This window comes from Leptonychotes weddellii, chromosome 8, assembly GCF_054177405.1.
Source record: "Leptonychotes weddellii isolate Sample4059 chromosome 8, ASM5417740v2, whole genome shotgun sequence".
Lineage (NCBI taxonomy): Eukaryota > Metazoa > Chordata > Mammalia > Carnivora > Phocidae > Leptonychotes > Leptonychotes weddellii.
The window spans coordinates 5680975-5701121 of record NC_138376.1 but is presented as its reverse complement, the minus strand read 5'-3'; the positions used below and the strand labels follow the sequence as shown (position 1 = coordinate 5701121).

The 20147-nt window shown below is 40.0% G+C and overlaps 1 protein-coding gene across 5 annotated transcripts in view; it reads left to right on the top strand.

The window, feature by feature from the left end:
- CDKAL1 (CDKAL1 threonylcarbamoyladenosine tRNA methylthiotransferase) overlaps positions 1-20147 on the top strand; it is a 629466-nt gene that overhangs the window by 219811 nt on the left and 389508 nt on the right. For all 5 annotated transcript variants that reach the window (XM_081827610.1, XM_081827609.1, XM_081827611.1 and 2 more), the window contains one exon: positions 2644-2764. In XM_081827610.1, the coding sequence (XP_081683736.1) occupies positions 2644-2764 (121 nt within the window). The remainder of the gene's footprint in view (positions 1-2643; positions 2765-20147) is intronic.

Sequence of the window (20147 nt, the reverse complement as noted above, 5' to 3'; positions counted from 1 at the left end):
TCTGCCCTCGTGATCCAGTAGTTGTTTATCTCTCTTTTTCTCAGCTTCTTTATTTTCCATCATTTGGTCTTCTATATTACTGATTCTCTCTTCTGCCTCATTTATCCTAGCAGTTAGAGCCTCCATTTTTTATTGCACCTCTTTAATAGCCTTTTTGATTTTGACTTGGTTAGATTTTAGTTCTTTTATTTCTCCAGAAAGGGTTTTTCTAATATCTTCCATGCTTTTTTCAAGCCCAGCTAGTATCTTTAAAAACGTCATTCTGAACTCTAGTTCTGACATCTTACTAATGTCTGTATTGATTACGTTCCTGGCAGTTGGTATTGCCTCTTGTTCTTTTTTTTTGAGGTGATTTTTTCCGTGTTGTCATTTTGTCCAGAGGAGAATAGATTAATGAGAGAACAAAATGCTAACAGGTTAACAACGACCCCAGAAAAATAAACACTAAACAGATCAGAAGAGGCCTGAAACCAGGGGAAAAGGAAGGGAAAGAACGAAAGAAAAAAAGCAAAAGAAAAAGATGAAACATGCAAACAAACAACAACAACAACAACGAAAAACCAGAATATGATCAAGTATGATCAGGCTGGTGCATAGATCAGCACCACACACTAGATTTTGGGCATATTTTGGTTTTTTAGAAGAAAGTGCCTCCCAAAATTTTAAAGAAAGTAAAACTTTTATATGTACAAAAATAAGGGTAAATACGATGAAGGGATGGAATATGACTGTGAAGTTGAAAATTATAAAAGATTATATAAAAGGAATTGATAAGTTGGTTGAAAGAAAAAAGAAGAGGATTAAAAAAAGGGGGGGAGAGAATGTGATCAGGGAGGAGACTAGAACAAAGCCATACACTAGATATTTAGGGTATATTTTGGTCTGTTAGAAGAAAGTGTATCCCAAAATTTTAAAGAGAGAACAACTTATATATATACACATATATATATATATGTGTATATATATATATGTGTATATATACCAAAAATATGTGTAACTACTATGAAGGGAGAGAATATGACTCTAAAAATGAAAAATAAGATTTTTTAAAAAAGGGATTGATAAGATGTTGATTGAAAAAGGGAAAAGTAAAAAGAAAGTGAAAAAAAAAATAACTTTGAAAGACTAAGGAATAATGGTAAAAAAGCCATGGGTTCTATGTGCAGTATTCCCCTAGCGCTGGAGTTCTGCCGTTCTCATTGATCGGTAAACTTGGTCTTGGCTGGCTGTTCTCGCTGATCTTCTGGGGGAGGGACCTGTTGCCGTGGTTCCCAAATGTCTTTGCCGGAGGCAGAATTGCCCCACCCTTGTCCGGTTCGGGCTAAGTAATCTGCTCGGGTTTGCTCTCGGGAGCTTTTGTTCCCTGCAAGCTTTCCGTACAGCTTTGGAGGACGAGAGTGAAAATGGTGGCCTCCCAATCTCCGCCCCAGAGGATCTGAGAACTCGGGGCCCCGCTCCTCAGTGAGCCCCCAGAGAAAAGCCGTCAGTCACTCCCGTCTCCCTGGTATCTGGCCGCACTCCGTGCTCACCTGGCCTGTGACCTGGCCTGTGACCAAGCGTTTCTGTCTCTGGCACCCGACCCCGTGTGGAGTCTCCAAACCCAGGAGATCCCTGCGGTGCACTCCCGGGCCACTTCTCCCGGGGGAGGAAGGGGAGTCTCCTGGATCTGCTGCTTGTTGGGTCCCTGCTGGAGGAGCAGTGGCCCGAGTGTGCCGTGGTTCCCGGTTTATGGCAATCCCGAGCTGAGAGCCCACGCCTCAGCTCCGTCTCTGCAGCTGGCTTCCCTGCTCCGATACCTGGGAGCTCTGCCGCACTCAGGCACCCCCGGTCTTTCTGTGACCCCGAGGGTCCTGAGACCACACTGTCCCAGCGAGGGTTCCATCCCCCGCTTAGCCACTGGAGCGACGTCCCTCAGAGGAGCCGACTTCTAAAAGTTCCGATTTTGTGCTCTGTGGCTCTATTACTTGCCGGTAGCGGCCGACTATCCTCCCGAATATCGCCTCGGATTCACTTCTCCGCACATCCTACCTTCCAGAAAGTGGTCGCTTTTCTGTTCAGAGAGTTGCTGCTATTCTTTTCTTTGATCTCCTGTTGAGTTTGTAGGTGTTCAGAATGGTTTGATCCCTATCTAGCTGAATTCCTGGGACCGGTCGAAATCCAGGTCTCCTACTCCTCCGCCATCTTGCTCCTCCTATCTAATTCTTTATTTCTTTGATTTGCTGTTTGCTTTGAGCAGATAGTCTGCTTTTGCATTTTTTTTTTAATCCCCCAACAATGAGTTGGCTGGCAGGCCCAGTGCCCAAGTGAACCCTTCCTGTTTCATATACATACCTGGTCAATGCTGGAGAGCATGCATACGTTATGGAATGACATTCTGAGGATATTTCTGTTTCTGTCATGTGTGCAGTAGAAATGTGCAAATATTATAAGTAAAGCACTTTTGACTGCAGGACGTGCACACAGCTGTTTGTCCCTTTGGCAGTATTTCTTAGGTCAATGGTCACATCTTCTCATATATATATTGTTGTTCGTTTCATAAAAGAAAGAAGGTCAATGAAAATATTAACACATTTGTTGAGAGCAGTAAATTAAAGTGAAGTTCTGTGGCTGATGCTAATGTGTATTTATATGCTTTATTTGAAGGTCACTCTGTGAGACTGCTGGGTCAGAAAAAGGATAATGGAAAGCGCTTGGGTGGAGCGCGATTGGATTTGCCAAAGATCAGGAAGAATCCACTGATAGAAATCATTTCCATCAATACTGGGTAAGTGTCTCTCAGGCTTACTCATAAAATATTCAGTATACTTCATGAATTCAGGTTTTCCCTCTGAACATGTGACAGAGTAAAGCAGTTGAACATTTTCATGGGAAAGAAAAATCAAAAAGCTCTAAATCGCATGAATGTAGTTCCCTGTTAAATGTTCCTTGTGTACAAATTACCTGTATGTTTGCAGCAAGGCTTTAGGTCTTTGATTAATATTATTCCAATGTCTTTTTGGTAATAAACATGGATTTCATTTTCCAGCCATAACTTTTGATTAAAATATTTTTAAAAAGACTTTTGTTGTTGGAATGATTAACATACCCATCATCTTTGTTTTTTCAATAGAGTTATAGTAAATAATGCCCGAGATACTAACCATGTTTTGATTATTAACTATCTGAAATACATGTTTTAAAATGTTGTCCTTGGGGTGCCTGGGTGGCTCAGTCAGTTAAGCATCTGCCTTTGGCTCAGATGATGATCTCAGGGTCCTGGGATCGAGCCCTGAGTTGGGCTTCCTGCTCAATGGGGAGTTTGCTTCTCCCTCTCTCTCTGCCTCTCCCCCTGCTTGTGCGCTCTCTCTCTCTCAAATAAATGAATAAAATCTTTAAAAAAAATAAAAATAAAATGTTGCCCTTATGAGCTTTGAACTAAAAATAAGCATCGTGAACTGAATATTAAGCACTCTTATTTTCACATCTTAGTTTGAAGTTCCTGACCCTTACTTTTGACTCTTGGTGTGCTCATTTGCACTTCGTTTTATTTGCATTAATGGAATTGTCATCAATATTAGTGTAGTCTGAAAATATGATGAGGCCAAGGCCTTCTGTTCTTTAAATCATGGGAGTCCCTCCAATCACAGAACTGCCTTGAACAGACATAAGCTATCCTGCTTTTTTTTTTTCCCCCAAGATTTTATTTAGGAGTGAGAGAGGGCACATGAGTGGGGGGGTGGGGTGGACTTAGAGATAGAGGGAGAAGGAGAGATTCTCAAGCAGACTCCACGCTGAGCATGGAGCCCAATGCGGGGCTCGATCTCACAATCCTGAGATCATGACCTGAGCTGAAATCAAGCGTTAGATGCTCAACCGACTGAGCCACCCAGGTGCCCCTGTCCTCCTTCTTTTTGATTTCAGCCTCCTTTCCTCTTTTCTGGAATTTTTTTCCTTTGTCCTTTGCTTCCATCATGCTGTTTCCTGTGGAGAGTGGGTGAACTTGTCTTTTTCCTTCTCCAGCACTGTTCTACCTCTCTAAGCCATGCCTCCATTTCCTCCTGCACAGTCCCAGCTCTTTTGTCACTGGCCATCTTTTCTCTGGTTTTATCACCTTCTGGTTAATCCTTCTCACCACTGCCAAAGATCAGGGAAGGTTGAAGATGTCATTTGGTTTTTCCCTAAAAGCTGCCTGGGTTGACTTTCCTTTGCCTTGGTGAATTTACCTGGGACCAACGTCTGGTCTTCAGCATTGAAGATTCAGAAACCTGCACTCATCAAGCTCAAAGGCTAGTGATTAAATCAGAGTATAGCAGTGAGAAATGTCATTATCACATTGACTGGAGCATCTAATATATTCTCTCTTTTGAGCCTGAGCCAAATTAGAAGCATAAGGCTGTTTGTTTCTCCCTCCGTCTCCATTTTCCCTCTTCCTTCAGATACTGCAGTTTTTCTTTTTACTCTCGATTTTCTACCTAAAATTGCCATATCCCTACATTCCCTATCCTCCCTATTTGCCTTATTTTCTTCTGTAACACTTGTCATTATTGAAATATATATGAGTTCATTTCTATTTTAATCATCTCTCCTCATTGGCATGTAGCAAGCTCCAAGATGACAGGGAATTTCAACTCTCTTGCCTACCACTGTATCCTTAGAATATGGAAGAACGTACACAGCAGGGATTTAATAAATATTTACTTACTGAATGAATGATTGATTTTTATAATTTGAAATTTTAATGGGTTTATGCTAAATTCTCTTCACAGTACAGATTGCCTTCCCAGTTGGACCTTAATACCTGGAGTTTGGCTAAGCAAGCTTTCTCCTGAACAATGCCTTTAGGAGGGCAAAGTCAAGTGTTTCTGAGAATCTCTCTCTCTCTCTTTTTTTCCCAATATAGGAATAATCATCCCTTTTTCGCCAAGATACATTTCTTTAAGCATGTTAATATTTCAGGGTCTATCAAACACTATTATATTTAGATCCATTTGGTTTCTTCGGTGTGACTTTGAAGCTCTTGTTGACCTCTGGAGTGTTGCTTTTAACTGTTGGTTTTCAAAGATGCTTCATTTTTCTAGTTTCTGTGCACTTCTTCATGTGGTCACTCCCTGCCTCACCCTCCAGGGTTCCGTCACACTGAACGACTTGAGATCCCCAAACTCAAGTTCTCCTCTGTCTTGACTGCAGGCCCCTGGGCACACCATCAGGTGTCCCCGGCACATCTTATCCTTTCCCCATTCACCGTGTTGGTAATCCTTCCCTGTGCAGTTATATACTCTTTTTAGGTGGTAAGTGAAAAATATTCAGAATTTTATTTGGGTTTCCTTTCTTTTGGATTTAGTGTTTCTTAAAGTGAGGCTACACTATAAACTTTTTATTTTTTTAATTTTTTAAAAAAAGATTTATTTATTTTAGAGAGAGGGGGCATGTGCACCCGTGAGCGTGAGCATGGGGGTTGGGACACCGGGAGAGGGAGAGAGACAGTCCTCAAGCAGACTCCTCGCTGAGTGCGGAGCCTGACACGGGGCTCAATCTCATGACCCTGAGATCATGACCTGAGCCGAAATCAAGCGTCGGACACTTAACTGATTGAGCCACCCAGTTGCCCCTTGCACTGTAAGCCTTTTAAAGCTCACTGGATATTTGCCATCACTCTCTCATATTACCATATAGAACTGACCCTTAGTAAGTAAATTAGCAAATATGCTTTTGATGTTAAGAGAATTTAGTCCATATTATCTCTAATTGAGATCGGTGTTTCTGACCTTCTCTGACTACTAATCACTTTCCTGAATCAGTTGTAGCCTTATCATTTGCTCTCAGGTGAGAGCATCCCTGTAAGTATTTGTCATGGTATCATTCTTAACATCTTTGCTTGGATTTTATTTTTTACCTCTGGTGGAGCTCATTGCTTTTTTTTTTTTAAACTTATATTCAAATGTTTTAAAAGAAGTATATCCATAATTATTTCTTTCAAGAGAAAATTATCCTTTCCATCAAAATCTTGACAAAATTGTATTGCTTTCAACTTAAAAACGGACATCTTAAATTTCATATAAATTTTCCATTCTCCATTTGGGAAAAGGCTCACATTTGCAGCAAGCTTTATTGTGTATGTTAGTAAATTGTTGAAGTTACTATTAGAGTCTACAAAGTTGTTACACTTTGTTACATTTCTAAAGGAGTATAAGGAGTGTATTAATTGCTTTACAAATGAAGAAGTTAAAAATTTCAGGTCATGCTAGATTCTGGAGGAGCTGAGAGAATTATGTATTTGATCATAATGTCTATAATGAGTGTGCCTTTTATTTCTTAAATAACATTTATCTTTTCTCCTAATACCTCTCTCTGGCATTCAGCTATCCATCTTTGTTTCTGTTTGCTGTATTGAGTATATAAATTTTGGTCCACTTGATTCATTGCTCCAGTTTCCAGTGCTCTTCTTGTCTTCTGAGGTGAGCTTTTTGAGGTTAGCTGCCAGCCGCCTAGTACAGCTCCTGTTTCTAAACTCTCTCGTGTGGCAGAGATGCCCTGCAGAGGAAGCGTGGGGAGGCACATGTCTGTCTGGTACGCTGATAAGACAGTGATGTGGCTTTGACTCTAAAAAACAAGTGAGAATAAAGTTTATGATGATTCCTAAGGCAAATTGAATGCCTACTGTGTGCCAGACACAGTTCTTAGAAATGTATATTCTTTCCTATATTTAATCCTCACAACAGCCTTATGAGATTGTTTTTTAATAGGCGATGAAAGTAAAGTGCAGAGAGGTTAAGAGACTTTACATTGTCGTGTAGCTGGTAAGCGGCGAAGACCGAGAATTACCTATTAGTCCATCAGATACTTTTGTGGGTTCAGAGGAGCAAGGAAACCTCTCTAGTGTGGTTGGCAGAGAGGGATCTCGTGGGAGCCGAATACTCTTTGCATTATAGAGACTTTTGAAATGGGCCCCGAAAGATAGGTAGAATTGTGATAATTATGTATGGAGGTATATTCAGTTTCAGATGACCACTAACTGGGTGGCTTAAAACTACACAAATTTATTACGTTACAGTTCCGGAAGTCAGAAGTCTAACACAGGTCTTGCAGTGCTAACGTGCTGTAGGCAGGGCTGTGTTCTGTAGGCTGTTGGGGAGAATGTTTACTTCCTTTCTTCAGCCTCAAAGGGCCACCCACATTCCTTGCGTATGATCCTCTTCTTCCATCTTCAAAGCCTGCAGTATCGTATTTCTCCTCCGACTCTCTCTCCCACTTTTAAGTGATTACATTGGAGCCACCTGGATACTCTATTTTAATGTCAGCTGATTAGCATCCTTAATATCATCTGCAGCTTTAATTCCCGTTTGGCCTGCATAGTTCCGGGGAGTAGGATAGGTATGATGAGAACACTGTAGGTAGAGGAAAGAATGAGCAAAGGTGTATGAGTGGACCACGTGAGTTGTTTATGAAGAAGGTAATTTTCTCTGGGCAGTCTGGTGTTTCCAATGTATGCAAGGAAAAGTGGATAAATCATCTTTTGTGTGAAGAATGTAATTGCCCAAGGGTGAGAAATTACACTTAATTCCAGTTAGTAAAGGACAAGGAGAGCCGCTGAAGTCTGGAACAGAGGTGAGAAATAATCGTAGCTGGGCAGTAGGGATATTATTCTGGTATCAGCTTGTAATGTGCGTTGGTGTTGGAAGATAGTTACAGGGAGATCATTTATGAGGCCGTTACAGTAACCCTGCCAGGAAGGACTAGGGGTCCGAGTGGTAGTTTGGGGAATGAATAGTAAGGATGGCAGAACTGTGTCACGGTTAAGAAAATGGGCTTTGGCATACGCCAGTGCAATTACTTGTAACCATTGATTGGAAGTTCCAAGGAATGGTGGGGGATGGAAATACAAGGCCACAAAGAAGCTTTAGTTGGAGAGGCATGAGTGAGTGAGGTCATGGAAGGTGAGTGCTTACTGTCTGCACATAGGATATGGGAGGAGTCATCTATGAACTAGACGTAGTCAGAGATGAAGGTGTGTGAATAGGGAGAGTCATCCCATCAGTTGCTTTCGACCCCTTCAGGAGAAATAATGCTGGGATAGGTGAACCGTTTCAGGAGAGTGGGAAGATTCAAAATTAGTAAGTTTTGTTCTAGGAAGATTACTCTTTGGAGGAGTTTAACTATAAAGGAAGAGAAATGGTCTCTAGAGAATGGAAAGATGCTTCTGTCTGAGCCTGTTTAGAGGCAGGGGGTAAGGAGTAGAAATATATTGACAGCAGGAACTGTTTCAGTGGGATCGTGTATACAGATGGAAAAGTAAGCCTTGGCAAGGAAGAAGGACACTTTTGTGCATCCTCAGGTATAGGAGTAAAGGACATTGGTGGGCGCCTGGGTGGCTCAGATGGTTAAGTGTCTGCCTTCGGCTCAGGTCATGATCCCAGGGTCCTGGGATCGAGTCCCGCATCGGGCTCCCTGCTCCTTGGGAGCCTGTTTCTCCCTCTGCCTCTCTCCATCTCTGTCTCTTATGAATAAATAAAATCTTTAAAAAAAAAAAAAAGGAGTAAAGGACATTGGTAAGCCCAAGTGTAGGACTTAGTTCTTTTTCTTAAAGGTCTTAAGTGATTGAGTGTACAGAACGTGGTTCTGTTCTTTCGTGCTAGCAGGTGAAATAGAGGGTAGTGTTTCCGTGTTTTGTCCCATTATGTTTTAGTTAATATACTGTGATCTTTTGATGGCCCTGACTCGAGATAGGGCAAGTTCTTGATTGGAATACCAGCCTCCCTCCCCAGGATTCGTCAGCACTCCTTTCTCCTCTCTTCCTCCCATTGGTGTTGGTATTCAGTTGTTATTCTATACTACGTATTTTCTATAAACTGGAAGTGACGTCACGTGTTAGATTCGAATTAAGTATCTAGCCAGAAATGAGCTAGTTTCTGAGGTAAAGATAAAAATTTGAATATTCATGCCAAAGTGTTTCATTTTTTTCATTAAATTGGTAGAATGTGTTTCTAGTTCTGAAGTAGAGTATATGTGGGTGTTTATGTAGATTTAAAAAATGGATCCATCCAACACTGTGGTCCACATAATAAGGAGTCATCCTGTGCATAGACACAAGAAGTGCACTGAGGTTGGAAAGCTTAGGTTTTGTTAGGGGCCCCATGTGTGTGATTGCCTTGTTTTTTTTCTAGTAGTGGAGACAGAAGGTCCTAGGTGGTGTAGAGACAAAAAGTGAAAAGTTGGAAATTGGGCCATAAAGAAAATCTGTGCCTCATTTTTGCCTCCTCTGTCACTATTAAAGTCATCAGTTTTGACAATCTCTTGGCAGTTTTTGTTCTTCCAAAGCCAAGAGTTGGATGCTGCTTAGCCGTTCTGATAGAAGTTGTATTGCTTTTTAGGTCCTACTATCAGATTATCCCTTGTTTGAAGGGATATTCCTCCCCTGGGCTGAGCACATCTAAGAAAATACTGTCTGACCCTGTAATATTTTACTAACACTTTCTCTTTTAAGATTTACCTCGTTTTTCTTGTTACTTGCCATCTGTCAGACATAAAATGATGGTATATGGGAACCTTTAAAGGGAAATCTAATTTTGAGATTATGTACTTGAAATTATTATCATTTTTTAAAGTATCTGTTACTTTTTTCCACCTGTAATATCATGTCTTTGTGGAAAAAAGCTAACTTGGATGTTTTCACTTTCTTTCTATAATGTTCAGAATTTACCATCTCTATCCAGTGCTGGATTCATAGGTGCTCTCTAAACATTTGAATGAATGAATGAATGAAAGAACGATAATTTATTTTATATAAGTGGTGTTGTTTTTAGAGAAATATAATCACACCTAATAACATTTTGTTATCTTTCTGGTTCTGATGATTACAACATGAAATAGTTATTAACTAGACATAATCATAGTACATTTGAAAATACAATTATTATGTGCTTACACATTACCAGGTATTGTGTTAGGTATTATGATATGCAAAGGTAAACATTTCGCAAGTCAACAGGTAACTAACATGGAATGAACTAATCCAAAACACACAGCTCTAAACTCAGACTTAATTGCAGCTCCTGGATGGGGAGGATTTGGGTCTCTTTCTATTCTGTATCCTGGGGAATGCTTTTAGATTGCAACATGACTATCTTTCTAGGGGCTATGGGTGCACAGCAGGGACCCGCAGACCTCGAATTTGAGAGCTGTGAGATACTCAGACACTTCCTCACCGCCCCTCTGTGAGACACAGTGGCAGCCACACAGTAAAGTGGTTTCCCTGACCTTTGGCATCAAACAGGACTACCGCCGTCATTAATACACGTGCGGAACGTCAAAGCCTCAAATGCCATCTTTTTCTGTTACTCTTAAGTTGGAGCTTTCAGAAAATTACATTGTATAAAAAAACATTTTAAGAGGTATTTTAATTAGAAGCACTCTAAAAGCTTTTAATTAAGGTTCCAAGGAAAGCCTCTTAGAAGGTTGAATATATGTGGGATCACACTCATACTAGGGTGAATCCTTTTAATATTGTGCGAGGACAAAGTTTGGAAAAGCTTATAATGTCTTTGAAATGACTGCATATTTTAGTATATTCAGTAACGATTTATTGAGTTTTTATATCTTCGCATCATGTGAAGAAATTAAGATTTTTTTTCTTTAGTTCATGCTAGACTGTTGTTCCAATGTCTTGATATAAATCATGGCAGTCTTTTGAATATGCTCTCTTGAGAATAACTCCTTCAGCTTCTGTGTCATCCTTAGACACAGCTGTTAGAAGGTCATAATAACCCTCTCTAAGAGGCAGAATCTCAAGATAAAACATTTCCCAGAAAGTTTTGGCGGACTATATAGTCATTCTCTTATTTAAAAATTATGGGTCAGTTGGCTTTTTATATATCGGGCACTGATGAGCAAATTAACCCAAGCCAATTTCGTTATGTACAACTAACTCTTAGGGGTTTTTTGGATAGACGGTAGTCACTACCAATGGGGATTAGTTGCTTCCTTCCAGCCCAGCTGTCAGGTTATAATGAAAGCAAGTCCCAGTCCACAATCTGAAATAAGAACTTACTAAGCAAGTCGGCACAGTCCACCTGTTCTTGTAAGCCCGGTGAAGTCCGAACTCTCCTTTTGGGTGATTAAATCACACCTTGTGTTGAAAGGTTCACTTGAGCCCAGTGAGACAGTGTGGTCAGCCTCAGTCGACCAGAATCCTCTAACAGTGTCTGGAGTGATGGTCCAGTAGGGACCAAGCCCAAGAAGATCCTTAGTGTCCAAGCCAGGGCTGCCCGAAGTGTGGTTCATGGACCAGTGCTGGGTCATTAACTGCTGACGACTGCTCTGTGACAAGGGGAGAAATGGACAGCAAACATCTGAGAAACTTTTAAGATAGTTTACCACTGCTGCAATAGCTTGGAATTAATTTTCATTGTATTTTATAAAAATGATGATTTACTAGAGGTTGGAAATCAAAATCCTGGTCTGTCACTATAGGTTGAGAAACTGGTCTCAGCTGGTGTGTTAACAGATCCTTTACCCTACTGTGGAGACTATTTTAGCCAATCCACTTATCTGGAGTGCCACTGATTTCTCTCCTTAGATCTTGTTTCTACTACCTTTTATGCTAGGAGTTACCCACTTGTCCTTCGTAGCTAACTGCTACTTTCACAAGTGAAAACTTATTTCTGTCATCTGTTATGCTAATTTGCAAAGCCTCTGCTGTTGACCAAAGGTAATCTCTGGAAAGTAGTCTTTCTGATTAATTACTAGAAGAGAGAGACTGTTCTTTAGATTTGTAGCTTAAAATGACTTGCACATTTTATATTATGTTCTCTACAGTAAATTCTTTCACAAAAGTAAACTACAGAAGTCTAACATGGCTAATGCGAAGCCTGACTCGAGAGGTTGTAACCATTCTTGTAGCATGTCCCTAAGGTGAGCAGAGAGCTGTTGTTATTCTCGTTCTTCTATAAACTTCTGGAGGCCAAGAACGTTATCTCCTCCTGGAGGCCATGAGCCTGGAGCGTGACATCGGCTTATTCCTGGAAAAGACACTGGAGTGTGTGGTTCATTGGAGAGAGCTCTGCATTTGGGTTTGGAGTCATAGACACTGTTGTTTTCTGGCTTGGTGACTCAGATAAATTAGATCCCTCTTAGAGCTAATCTCTTTTCTGACGTAGACACGTGCTGCCTGTATTATATGTGTCCCCTCACACAGTGAGTACTTCAGTAAGTGTTTTCCTTAGAATTTTGATGTTGCTGTATCCTCCACTCCTACCAATATTCTCCGAGACTCCTCCTCCCCTTTCTTTCTCTTCATCCTTTGTTCTATCTAGGCAAGGAAGTGGCTGGTTCCACAATTTAAAGTTAGGAGTTCATTCAGTTCATCATCAGCTTATCAGTCTCCCACTTCACTTGTTCAATGTTAAGTGAACGACAAACTTAAAAAAAATTAATCTTAGTTTCCCCCATAGCTTTTGGTACAGTGTCTTGCTCACAGTATTCACTTCATAAATATTTTAGTATTTTAGGGACAGCAGTGTTACTCAAATGCAGAGAATTTTTTCTGGCTGCACTGGAGTGTAATTGTAATTATTTCTCTCTTGCTCTAGTCATTTGTTTTGTAGAAAAAGAGAATATGATAATTTGGACTATGAATGAAGTGAAACTTATCTCAAACAATTAAATGTGTGAAATTGAAGTATTTATGGTGATTTCGAACTTGTTACATTTTTACTTTTATCCAAAAACTAGTTGTCCTGAAATTTGCTGCTTTTTTGATATCTTCAATGAAATCCCCAAATACCTTATTTTCACTTAAATACTGTTGACATAAAATTTTAAAGTAATCTTATTTTTAGTGCCTTATAAAGCTGGATTTGGGAAAGATCATTCATAAGAACAGTGGATGGCACTATTGGTTCATACCTGTGAAGTAATTATCATTTAGTAGAACATTTAAATGCTGGTGTAATAAATGCCTTTGAATAAGAGGTCCAGCTAGAAATTTTAGGCAGAATTAGGATGGGGGTTTAATCTTAAATTTTGTAAATTCTTCTTTATGTAGTCATTGTTTTATATAAACTTTGAAATGAATATATAACTGTCTTAGTAACTATATATAAAGAAATGGTTGGTTTTACGGGACGCCTGGGTGGCTCAGTCGGTTAAGCGTCTGCCTTCAGCTCAGGTCATGATCCTGGGATCCAGGATCCAGGGTCCTGGGATCGAGCCCCGCATCGGGCTCCCTGCTCCGCGGGGAGCCTGCCTCTCCCTCTGCCTCTGCCTCTCTCTCTCTCTATCTCTCATGAATAAATAAATAAAATCTTTAAAAAATATATATATATATATTTAAAAAAAAAAAAGAAATGGTTGGTTTTAAAAAAGCATTTCAAATGCTAGCATGTTAGAGGATATACCATTGCTCCAACTAAAAAGTGCACCTTGCTTACTACTTTTCTAATTAAACAAAACTATGTAGTTTGAGGAAGGGATTAAAAAAACCTGAAAATTTAAAGATACTCAAATTTGGGTGTAACATTAAGGAAACCTTAGGTTATGGTTAATTGAGTAGAATGGTTAACACTTTCTTCAAGTTAGTTCATAGATTGTATGGTGAGGAGGTACATTAATAGTAAATAGTTACAGATGTATTTACAGTTTAGAAAGTTTTTAAAATTTTATTGCATGTGTAGAAGTCTTTTATGTTTGTTCATTAAGAAAACCAAAGAGCCCCCCGTCTGGACATTTATTTACTCAACAAATGTGGTGGAACATGTGTTAAGTGCTGAGGATAGATAGATGTGTCCATTAGGTGTTGGCGTCTGCCCTTGAGAATCCCACAGGAGAGTGAACCAAGCACAAAACGGTTATAACATTGTCAATACAATAGTACAGGAGTAGACAGAGTTATATTAGGACCATGATGGATTGTCGGGATGTTAGGGAGGGCTTCCATAGAAAGTGGATATTTAGACTGTGTCTCAAAGTTTATCTCCTAGTTGGGTTCAGAGGAGACTTAAGCAGGTGGGAAGATACACGCATGAACAGTGGTGTGGACTTGTCGCACGTAGGGAACGTATACAGGCTGTGCCCTACACAGGGAATGATGAGTCTGTGAGTGTGGTGGTGTTTTGAATAGGGAATGGCAGAAGAAAGAAAGAGGTGGCTTGAGATTGCTTAGGTTCAGACCTTGGCCTCCTCATTTCATCATTTGCTGTGTGACATTGTATAAATTATTCAACCCCTCCATCAGGCTCAATTCTTTTATTTGTACAGTGGGGATAATCATACTATTGTGAGAATTGAAAGGTCATCTGTTAAAAGTAATTAACACACTGCCTGGCATATAGCATCCATTCACTGTGATTATTATTAAGTTTACTACTTTCACAACTATACAGAAGAGAAATCTGAGACTTAATTAGGTTGTAGTTTGCTGAGGACCCCGGGGCAGTAAGTGGCAGGGTTGTGACTTGAACCCCTTCATCTGACCAGTTCTTTTTCCAGTAAACCCCAAGGTCGGTGGTCTCTAGCTCAGTTTTTTATCCTTTCATTCCGACTGTAGTTGTTGAGTTAATTGAAAGGAATGGCAGTGTGAGCTAAAGTTTGAGAGTAAAGTGGAGGATATCGTACTAAACCTGGGGGTGATACTGTGGGCCCCAGATTTTTAAAAAGGAGAATGGGCTGTCAAAGGGAGGTGGGCGAGGATGCTTGCCAGGTGCCTCTGAAGGTGCATCCAGTTTATCCGGTGGAATGAGTTCCCTGTTTTGATGTGTAGCGCTTGGGACTACCAAATCATACAGATTCAGAGATAGAGGGTTCCTGGATCTTCCTGTCTTTTCTTTCCTTTTTTTTTTTTTCTTTTTACTTTTTTAACCAGAGCTTGAGTTAGGGTACATGAAAATGAGTTGCACTGGGAAGGGCACATTGGGAGTGGATGATTGGCTATACGCAAAGAGCTACCATCTGTAAATTTTCCTGTTGCTTCAAGAAAACTTATTTTCTAATCCTTATCAGGAAGGAAAAAACCCTCCAAAACTTGTCTAGCGCAACTTTAATTAAGGATATTTGGATTACACATACGATTGTGGATAAAGGCTTGTCAGTTTTTTTTTTTAACACAAAAATAGTACATATCTCATATTTATTTCAGAAACCACTTAAAAAATTTTTTTTTCTACATCTCAGCATGGTAGCACCAGTTGTTTTATTTTTTGTAACCCTGACAAAGCAGAATGTTTTGTTTGGCTTTTTGAAAAGGCAATAGTGCATGTAGTTACGACCTCATTTACTTTATCTGATGAAGCAGTCTGTGAGGAATGTCTGTTTTTTTGTAAATTCACGAAAGAACCTGGGTTTAAGGCAAGGTCATTTTTTAAAATCCTGCTCTGTGTTTTCAAACAACATATGTAGCTTTGTGATTTGTAATGTATATTTTATGGTTCTTTTGAGGTTCTCCTTGAAATAGCTATTAATTGTGGGAGGTAATACGGGTTTAGGAAGATCTTTCCACCCTGTAAAGTACCTTTTATGTATTGTTCCATTACAGTTCTTGAGGAAAACGTAAACTGTCTGAACCGGGATTTTAAGTCTGTTCTCTTCCTCTCCCACCCCCTTTCCCCTTCTCTGTTGTTCCTTCCCACCACATGCCTCTACAAATTTAATAGAATGGTATGTAAGGATGGATTTATTTATTTAGGACCGGTAGCACCTTGTGCATGGAAGAGCTCAAGTTTGGTGGTCGGCTTTATTCATTGGTTTGTCTACATATTCGTTGGTTCTGTACTCCTTCACTCATTTAGTTAACAAATATTTGCAGGCTCTCTGTATGTATCAGGTGCTCCAAGTGCAGTGAAAGAAATAGGGCTTGCCTAGTTTATCCCTGCCTCCCGAGAGTCCCAGTCTAGCATAGTTAACTGGTAAATAATTCTGTTTTAGTCTTCATGGAGTATAATAACCATCAGTTCTTTTTATGTGTCTGTGACTTAGGGTTGTATACCTAGAAGTGACCACAAATATAGAAAAAAATAACATAGGAGGGCCAAAAATGGGCTTGTCCAATCATAGTGTTCACCATGTGGAACGTGCGAGCCGTTGACACCCTCTTTGCTAGTTGATTACCTTTGAGAATTCATCCACTGTGGTCACATACTGTTCTCACTCTGAGTTTGGGCAATCCATGATCCTTTGAATGTTGATTCTCTGTTTACTCTCTTAAACTAAGCGCCTCTGATTTTATTTCCAAAGGCCGAAACTGTTAAGGCCCCTTTCCACATACCCCAGCTTCTTTCTCATTCTTATTTCTGCAATTAGGTTTATGTTTTTATTTTCCTACCTTAATTTTACAATTATTTGCAAAGTAAGCAGAGCAATAAAGACAAAGACACTGTGTCAACAGCAGTGCTGATGTTGACATGCGGAACCGATTTTTGGAAGAGACGTCTGTCTGCGTCAGATGTCCACGAGGAGAGAGTGGGGCTCTGGGTGCAGCCACCAGCGTGAGGGTCAGTGGCGTTCAGTGACACCGGCTAGTGGCTCCTTGGAGACATAATGTGACTCCGTTTAATTCTAGTGGTGGATTATCGTACGTGGATGACGGGGGAGAGAGCAGTACAGGCATTTCGGGTTTGCTTTGTGTTTGAGTTTGAAGTTACTCCTAATTCAGAATTCAGCACTGCAACACGAGTGTTCTACGACTCATACGTAGGATATTTTCCCGGTACTGCTCCACAGTGCTTGTTGGCGGCAGCGTTGCTGTGGCTTGCTGCATTTCTTAGCTCCCTTTCTGTAACCCGGCACTGCCTTGCTTTTATCGTAATGGTCCCTGGACCACTTTGGTTGACTGGTCCTGCCATAGCTGTATTTTCTGATTTCTCTTACAGTCTCTTCATCTTCTCTAAATTATTGCTTAGTTCCCTTACCATTCTTCCATCTTTGTGTATCCTGTCCACCCACGAGGGGCCATTGTCATTAAGGTATTTTGATTGCTTAGACATTTATTTTGGTCTTCAGTACCACCCATGTGCTGTTTTTTTCTTTACATCTAATACAGAATGATTAGTTGTGGGTTTTTTTTTTTCTTTTTAAGAGTGGACATTTGGAAGAGCTTTTCCCCTGAATTTAGATATGTTGATAACAGCCAAAAAGTAACTTTAATAAAGCTAGACTAGAGTACCCATTTTTTTTTTAAGAATACAGTACTTCATAAATTTACCTTTGTCTTTTGATTTTCTTTCTTTTCTGATTGTTTTAACTGCAATTAACTTTAGCATGTTTAACATGTACTACAGTTAACCCTTGAATAAAACAGGTTTGAACCACACAGGTCCACTTACATCTGGATTTTTTAAGTAAGTATTTGTACAGCTGCAGAAATGTATTTTCTCTTCCGTATGATTTTCTTAATAACCTTTTTTTTTTTTTGCTTACTGTATTGTAATAATATAGTATATAATACATATAACAAGCAAAATATGTTTTTATTGACTGTTTATGTTACTGGTAAGCTTCTCTGGTCAACAGTAGTTAAGGTAAGGCTCCCAGTCAACAGTAGTTAAATTTTTGGGGGAGTCAAAAGTTTTATGTTGATTTTTGACTGTGCAGCGGGTTAGCACCCCTAACCCTCTGTGTTGTTCAAGGGTCAACTCTACCACATAATTAAGAAGCATAGATTTTCAAATATATTTAGGTTGAGTTAACAAGTGGATTATGTCAAAGTTAGGAATCCTTTTATGGGTCTTGGAATATAAACTCAAAGCACTTTCTACAGGCATTTTATTTTATTTTTTTTAAGTAGGCTCCAAGGCCAACATGCGGCTTGAACTCACGACCCTGAGATCAACAGTCACAGGCTCTACTGACAGACCAGCCAGGCGCCCCTCAGATTGCTTTCTAAAACATTGCCATTTACAGTGCTAACAATTATTTCACTATAAAGGCTTCATGATTATCCCCATTTTAGGGAAACTGAAGTTGAAGAGATTAAGTAATGTGCCCAGAGCTACCATCTTAGCATAAATGTAGCTAAGAGTTGCAGCCTCATGTATCGAATGTGAGGGGCTGTTTGGCGTAGTGTAAGGAGCATAATTCTGGAGCTGAACTGCTTGGGTCTAAATCCTGGCTCCAGTGCTCACTGGGTAAGTCTGAGCAAGTTTGTTTGTGCATCGGTCTCTTCATCTCTAAAGTGGGAACATTCATAATATAATAATATCTATTTCATAGGCTTCTCATGAGGAGTAAGTATATCTGTGCATAGTTTAAAATATCATCTGGCAAATAGTAATTACTGTATAAGTGATTGCTATCATCATCATCATCATCATCATCATTAATTAGACTGTGTTTTCTTTATTTATTTTCTTTAACCCTGTGTTTGTTTATTCCTTCTTTCTAAAACAACATAGCCATTTGGGATAATCTGGTTACTGAACCATCCAGACATTTGTGTGAGTGAGTGAGTGAGTGAGTGAATGGATGAAATAATGCCTGGAACCCACATCTTTGACTTTTATATAATTAGGATGTTTTATTAAAAACCGCCTTGTTTTGGGGTGCCTGGGTGCCTCAGTCAGTTGGGCGTCCTACTCTTGATTATGGCTCACGTGGTGATCTCAGGGTCCTGGGATCGAGCCCTGCATGGGGCTTCGTACTCGGTGAAGGGTCTGCTTGGGGTTTCTCTCTCTCTCTCTCTCTCTTTCTCTCTCTCTCCCTCCCTCTCCCCCCACTGCCCCTCCTGCTTGTGCGCGTGCACACATGCACGCTCTTTCTCCAAAATAAAAAATCTAAAAAAACCCCATAAAACCTTCTTGTTTTGGTGCAGTAGGTAAGAAAGAACTAGTTGAATTTAAATATGTCCACTGAAAATATATGGGTCTGTCCTTTGTAACATGTCTTTACTGAATGTTTACATGGATAGTAGAAAAACACAACAGTTTGCATAGTGAGCAGCAGGTTGATTTAGACTCTTTATTAATGGGTTACTGCCTGAGATCTCTTGCCAACTAATGAGAATGGTCTGAGGCCTTTCTTACAAAAGATCAGGGGAAAAACCCCTTTTAATTAGGGATAGACTTTGCAAACTATTTAATAAGTTCCTTTATTATTTGTAGCCCTGTGGCCAAATACCAACTGCCCACACACCTTCCTAATACAGTCTATCCTTGGATGATTAAAAACCCTTTTGTCAGATTCATATATTCAGAGACTGTGAGAGCCAGAAAGGATTTTAGAGATTAAAAATTTTCGTTTCATTGATGATGAAACTGAGGCCCACTGGACCGCACAGCCCACAGTTTAGCAGCCCTGCACATTGCACCCACTCGTAGGAGAACTTGGCTCATGACAGACAAAAGAGGCTAGTGTGATGGGTGGTACACCTTCACCTTCAGGATTTTAGAGCTTGGGGAAGGAGTAGAAGCTTTTGTTATCTGCAAGACATTGTAAAATTGATATTTTATGTTAGCTTGTGTTGAAGTATGTATAGGTCGAAACACCAGAAATTGGTATCACCTTGGCCATTAATGTTTGGTGAACAAACAGTGGAACACAGTGAGATTATCTTTCTATTAAGTGAATTGAATTAAATGGGATAAAGAGGCTATTGAGACTCAAGGCTTCTCTCTTTTTTTTTTTTTTAAAGATTTTATTTATTTATCTGAGACAGAGAGAATGAGAGAGACAGAGAGCAAATGAGAGGGGGGAGGGTCAGAGCGAGAAGCAGGCTCCCTGCGGAGCAGGGAGCCTGATGCGGGACTCGATCCCGGGACTCCAGGATCATGACCTGAGCCGAAGGCAGTCGCTTAACCAACTGAGCCACCCAGGCGCCCAAGGCTTCTCTTTTGATATGTGAGCACCTCCACAAGAATTCCAGACTTTGTATCTCCTTGTATTCGTCTTCTGTTCATTCATTATTTGCCTTTCCCGTCTGTATTTCTGATTCTACTCTTTACCTTCCTTTTTTCCCTTATAGGTTTGTATGTTTGTATCCCTAGCACCTAATAGTGACTAGCATATGGAAGCTCTCAAAAAAGTTTTTATGACTTGGTTTCTAAATGCCAGTGGTATTCTAAAGTCTCTCTTGCTATTTGCTTCCTCAGTATGTATTTCAGTCTTTCTCAGGGTGTGATCTATGAGAGAATGAAGCCTGAACCTAACACCTGAATATTCTACGGCATTCGCTGTGTAAAATGAATTAA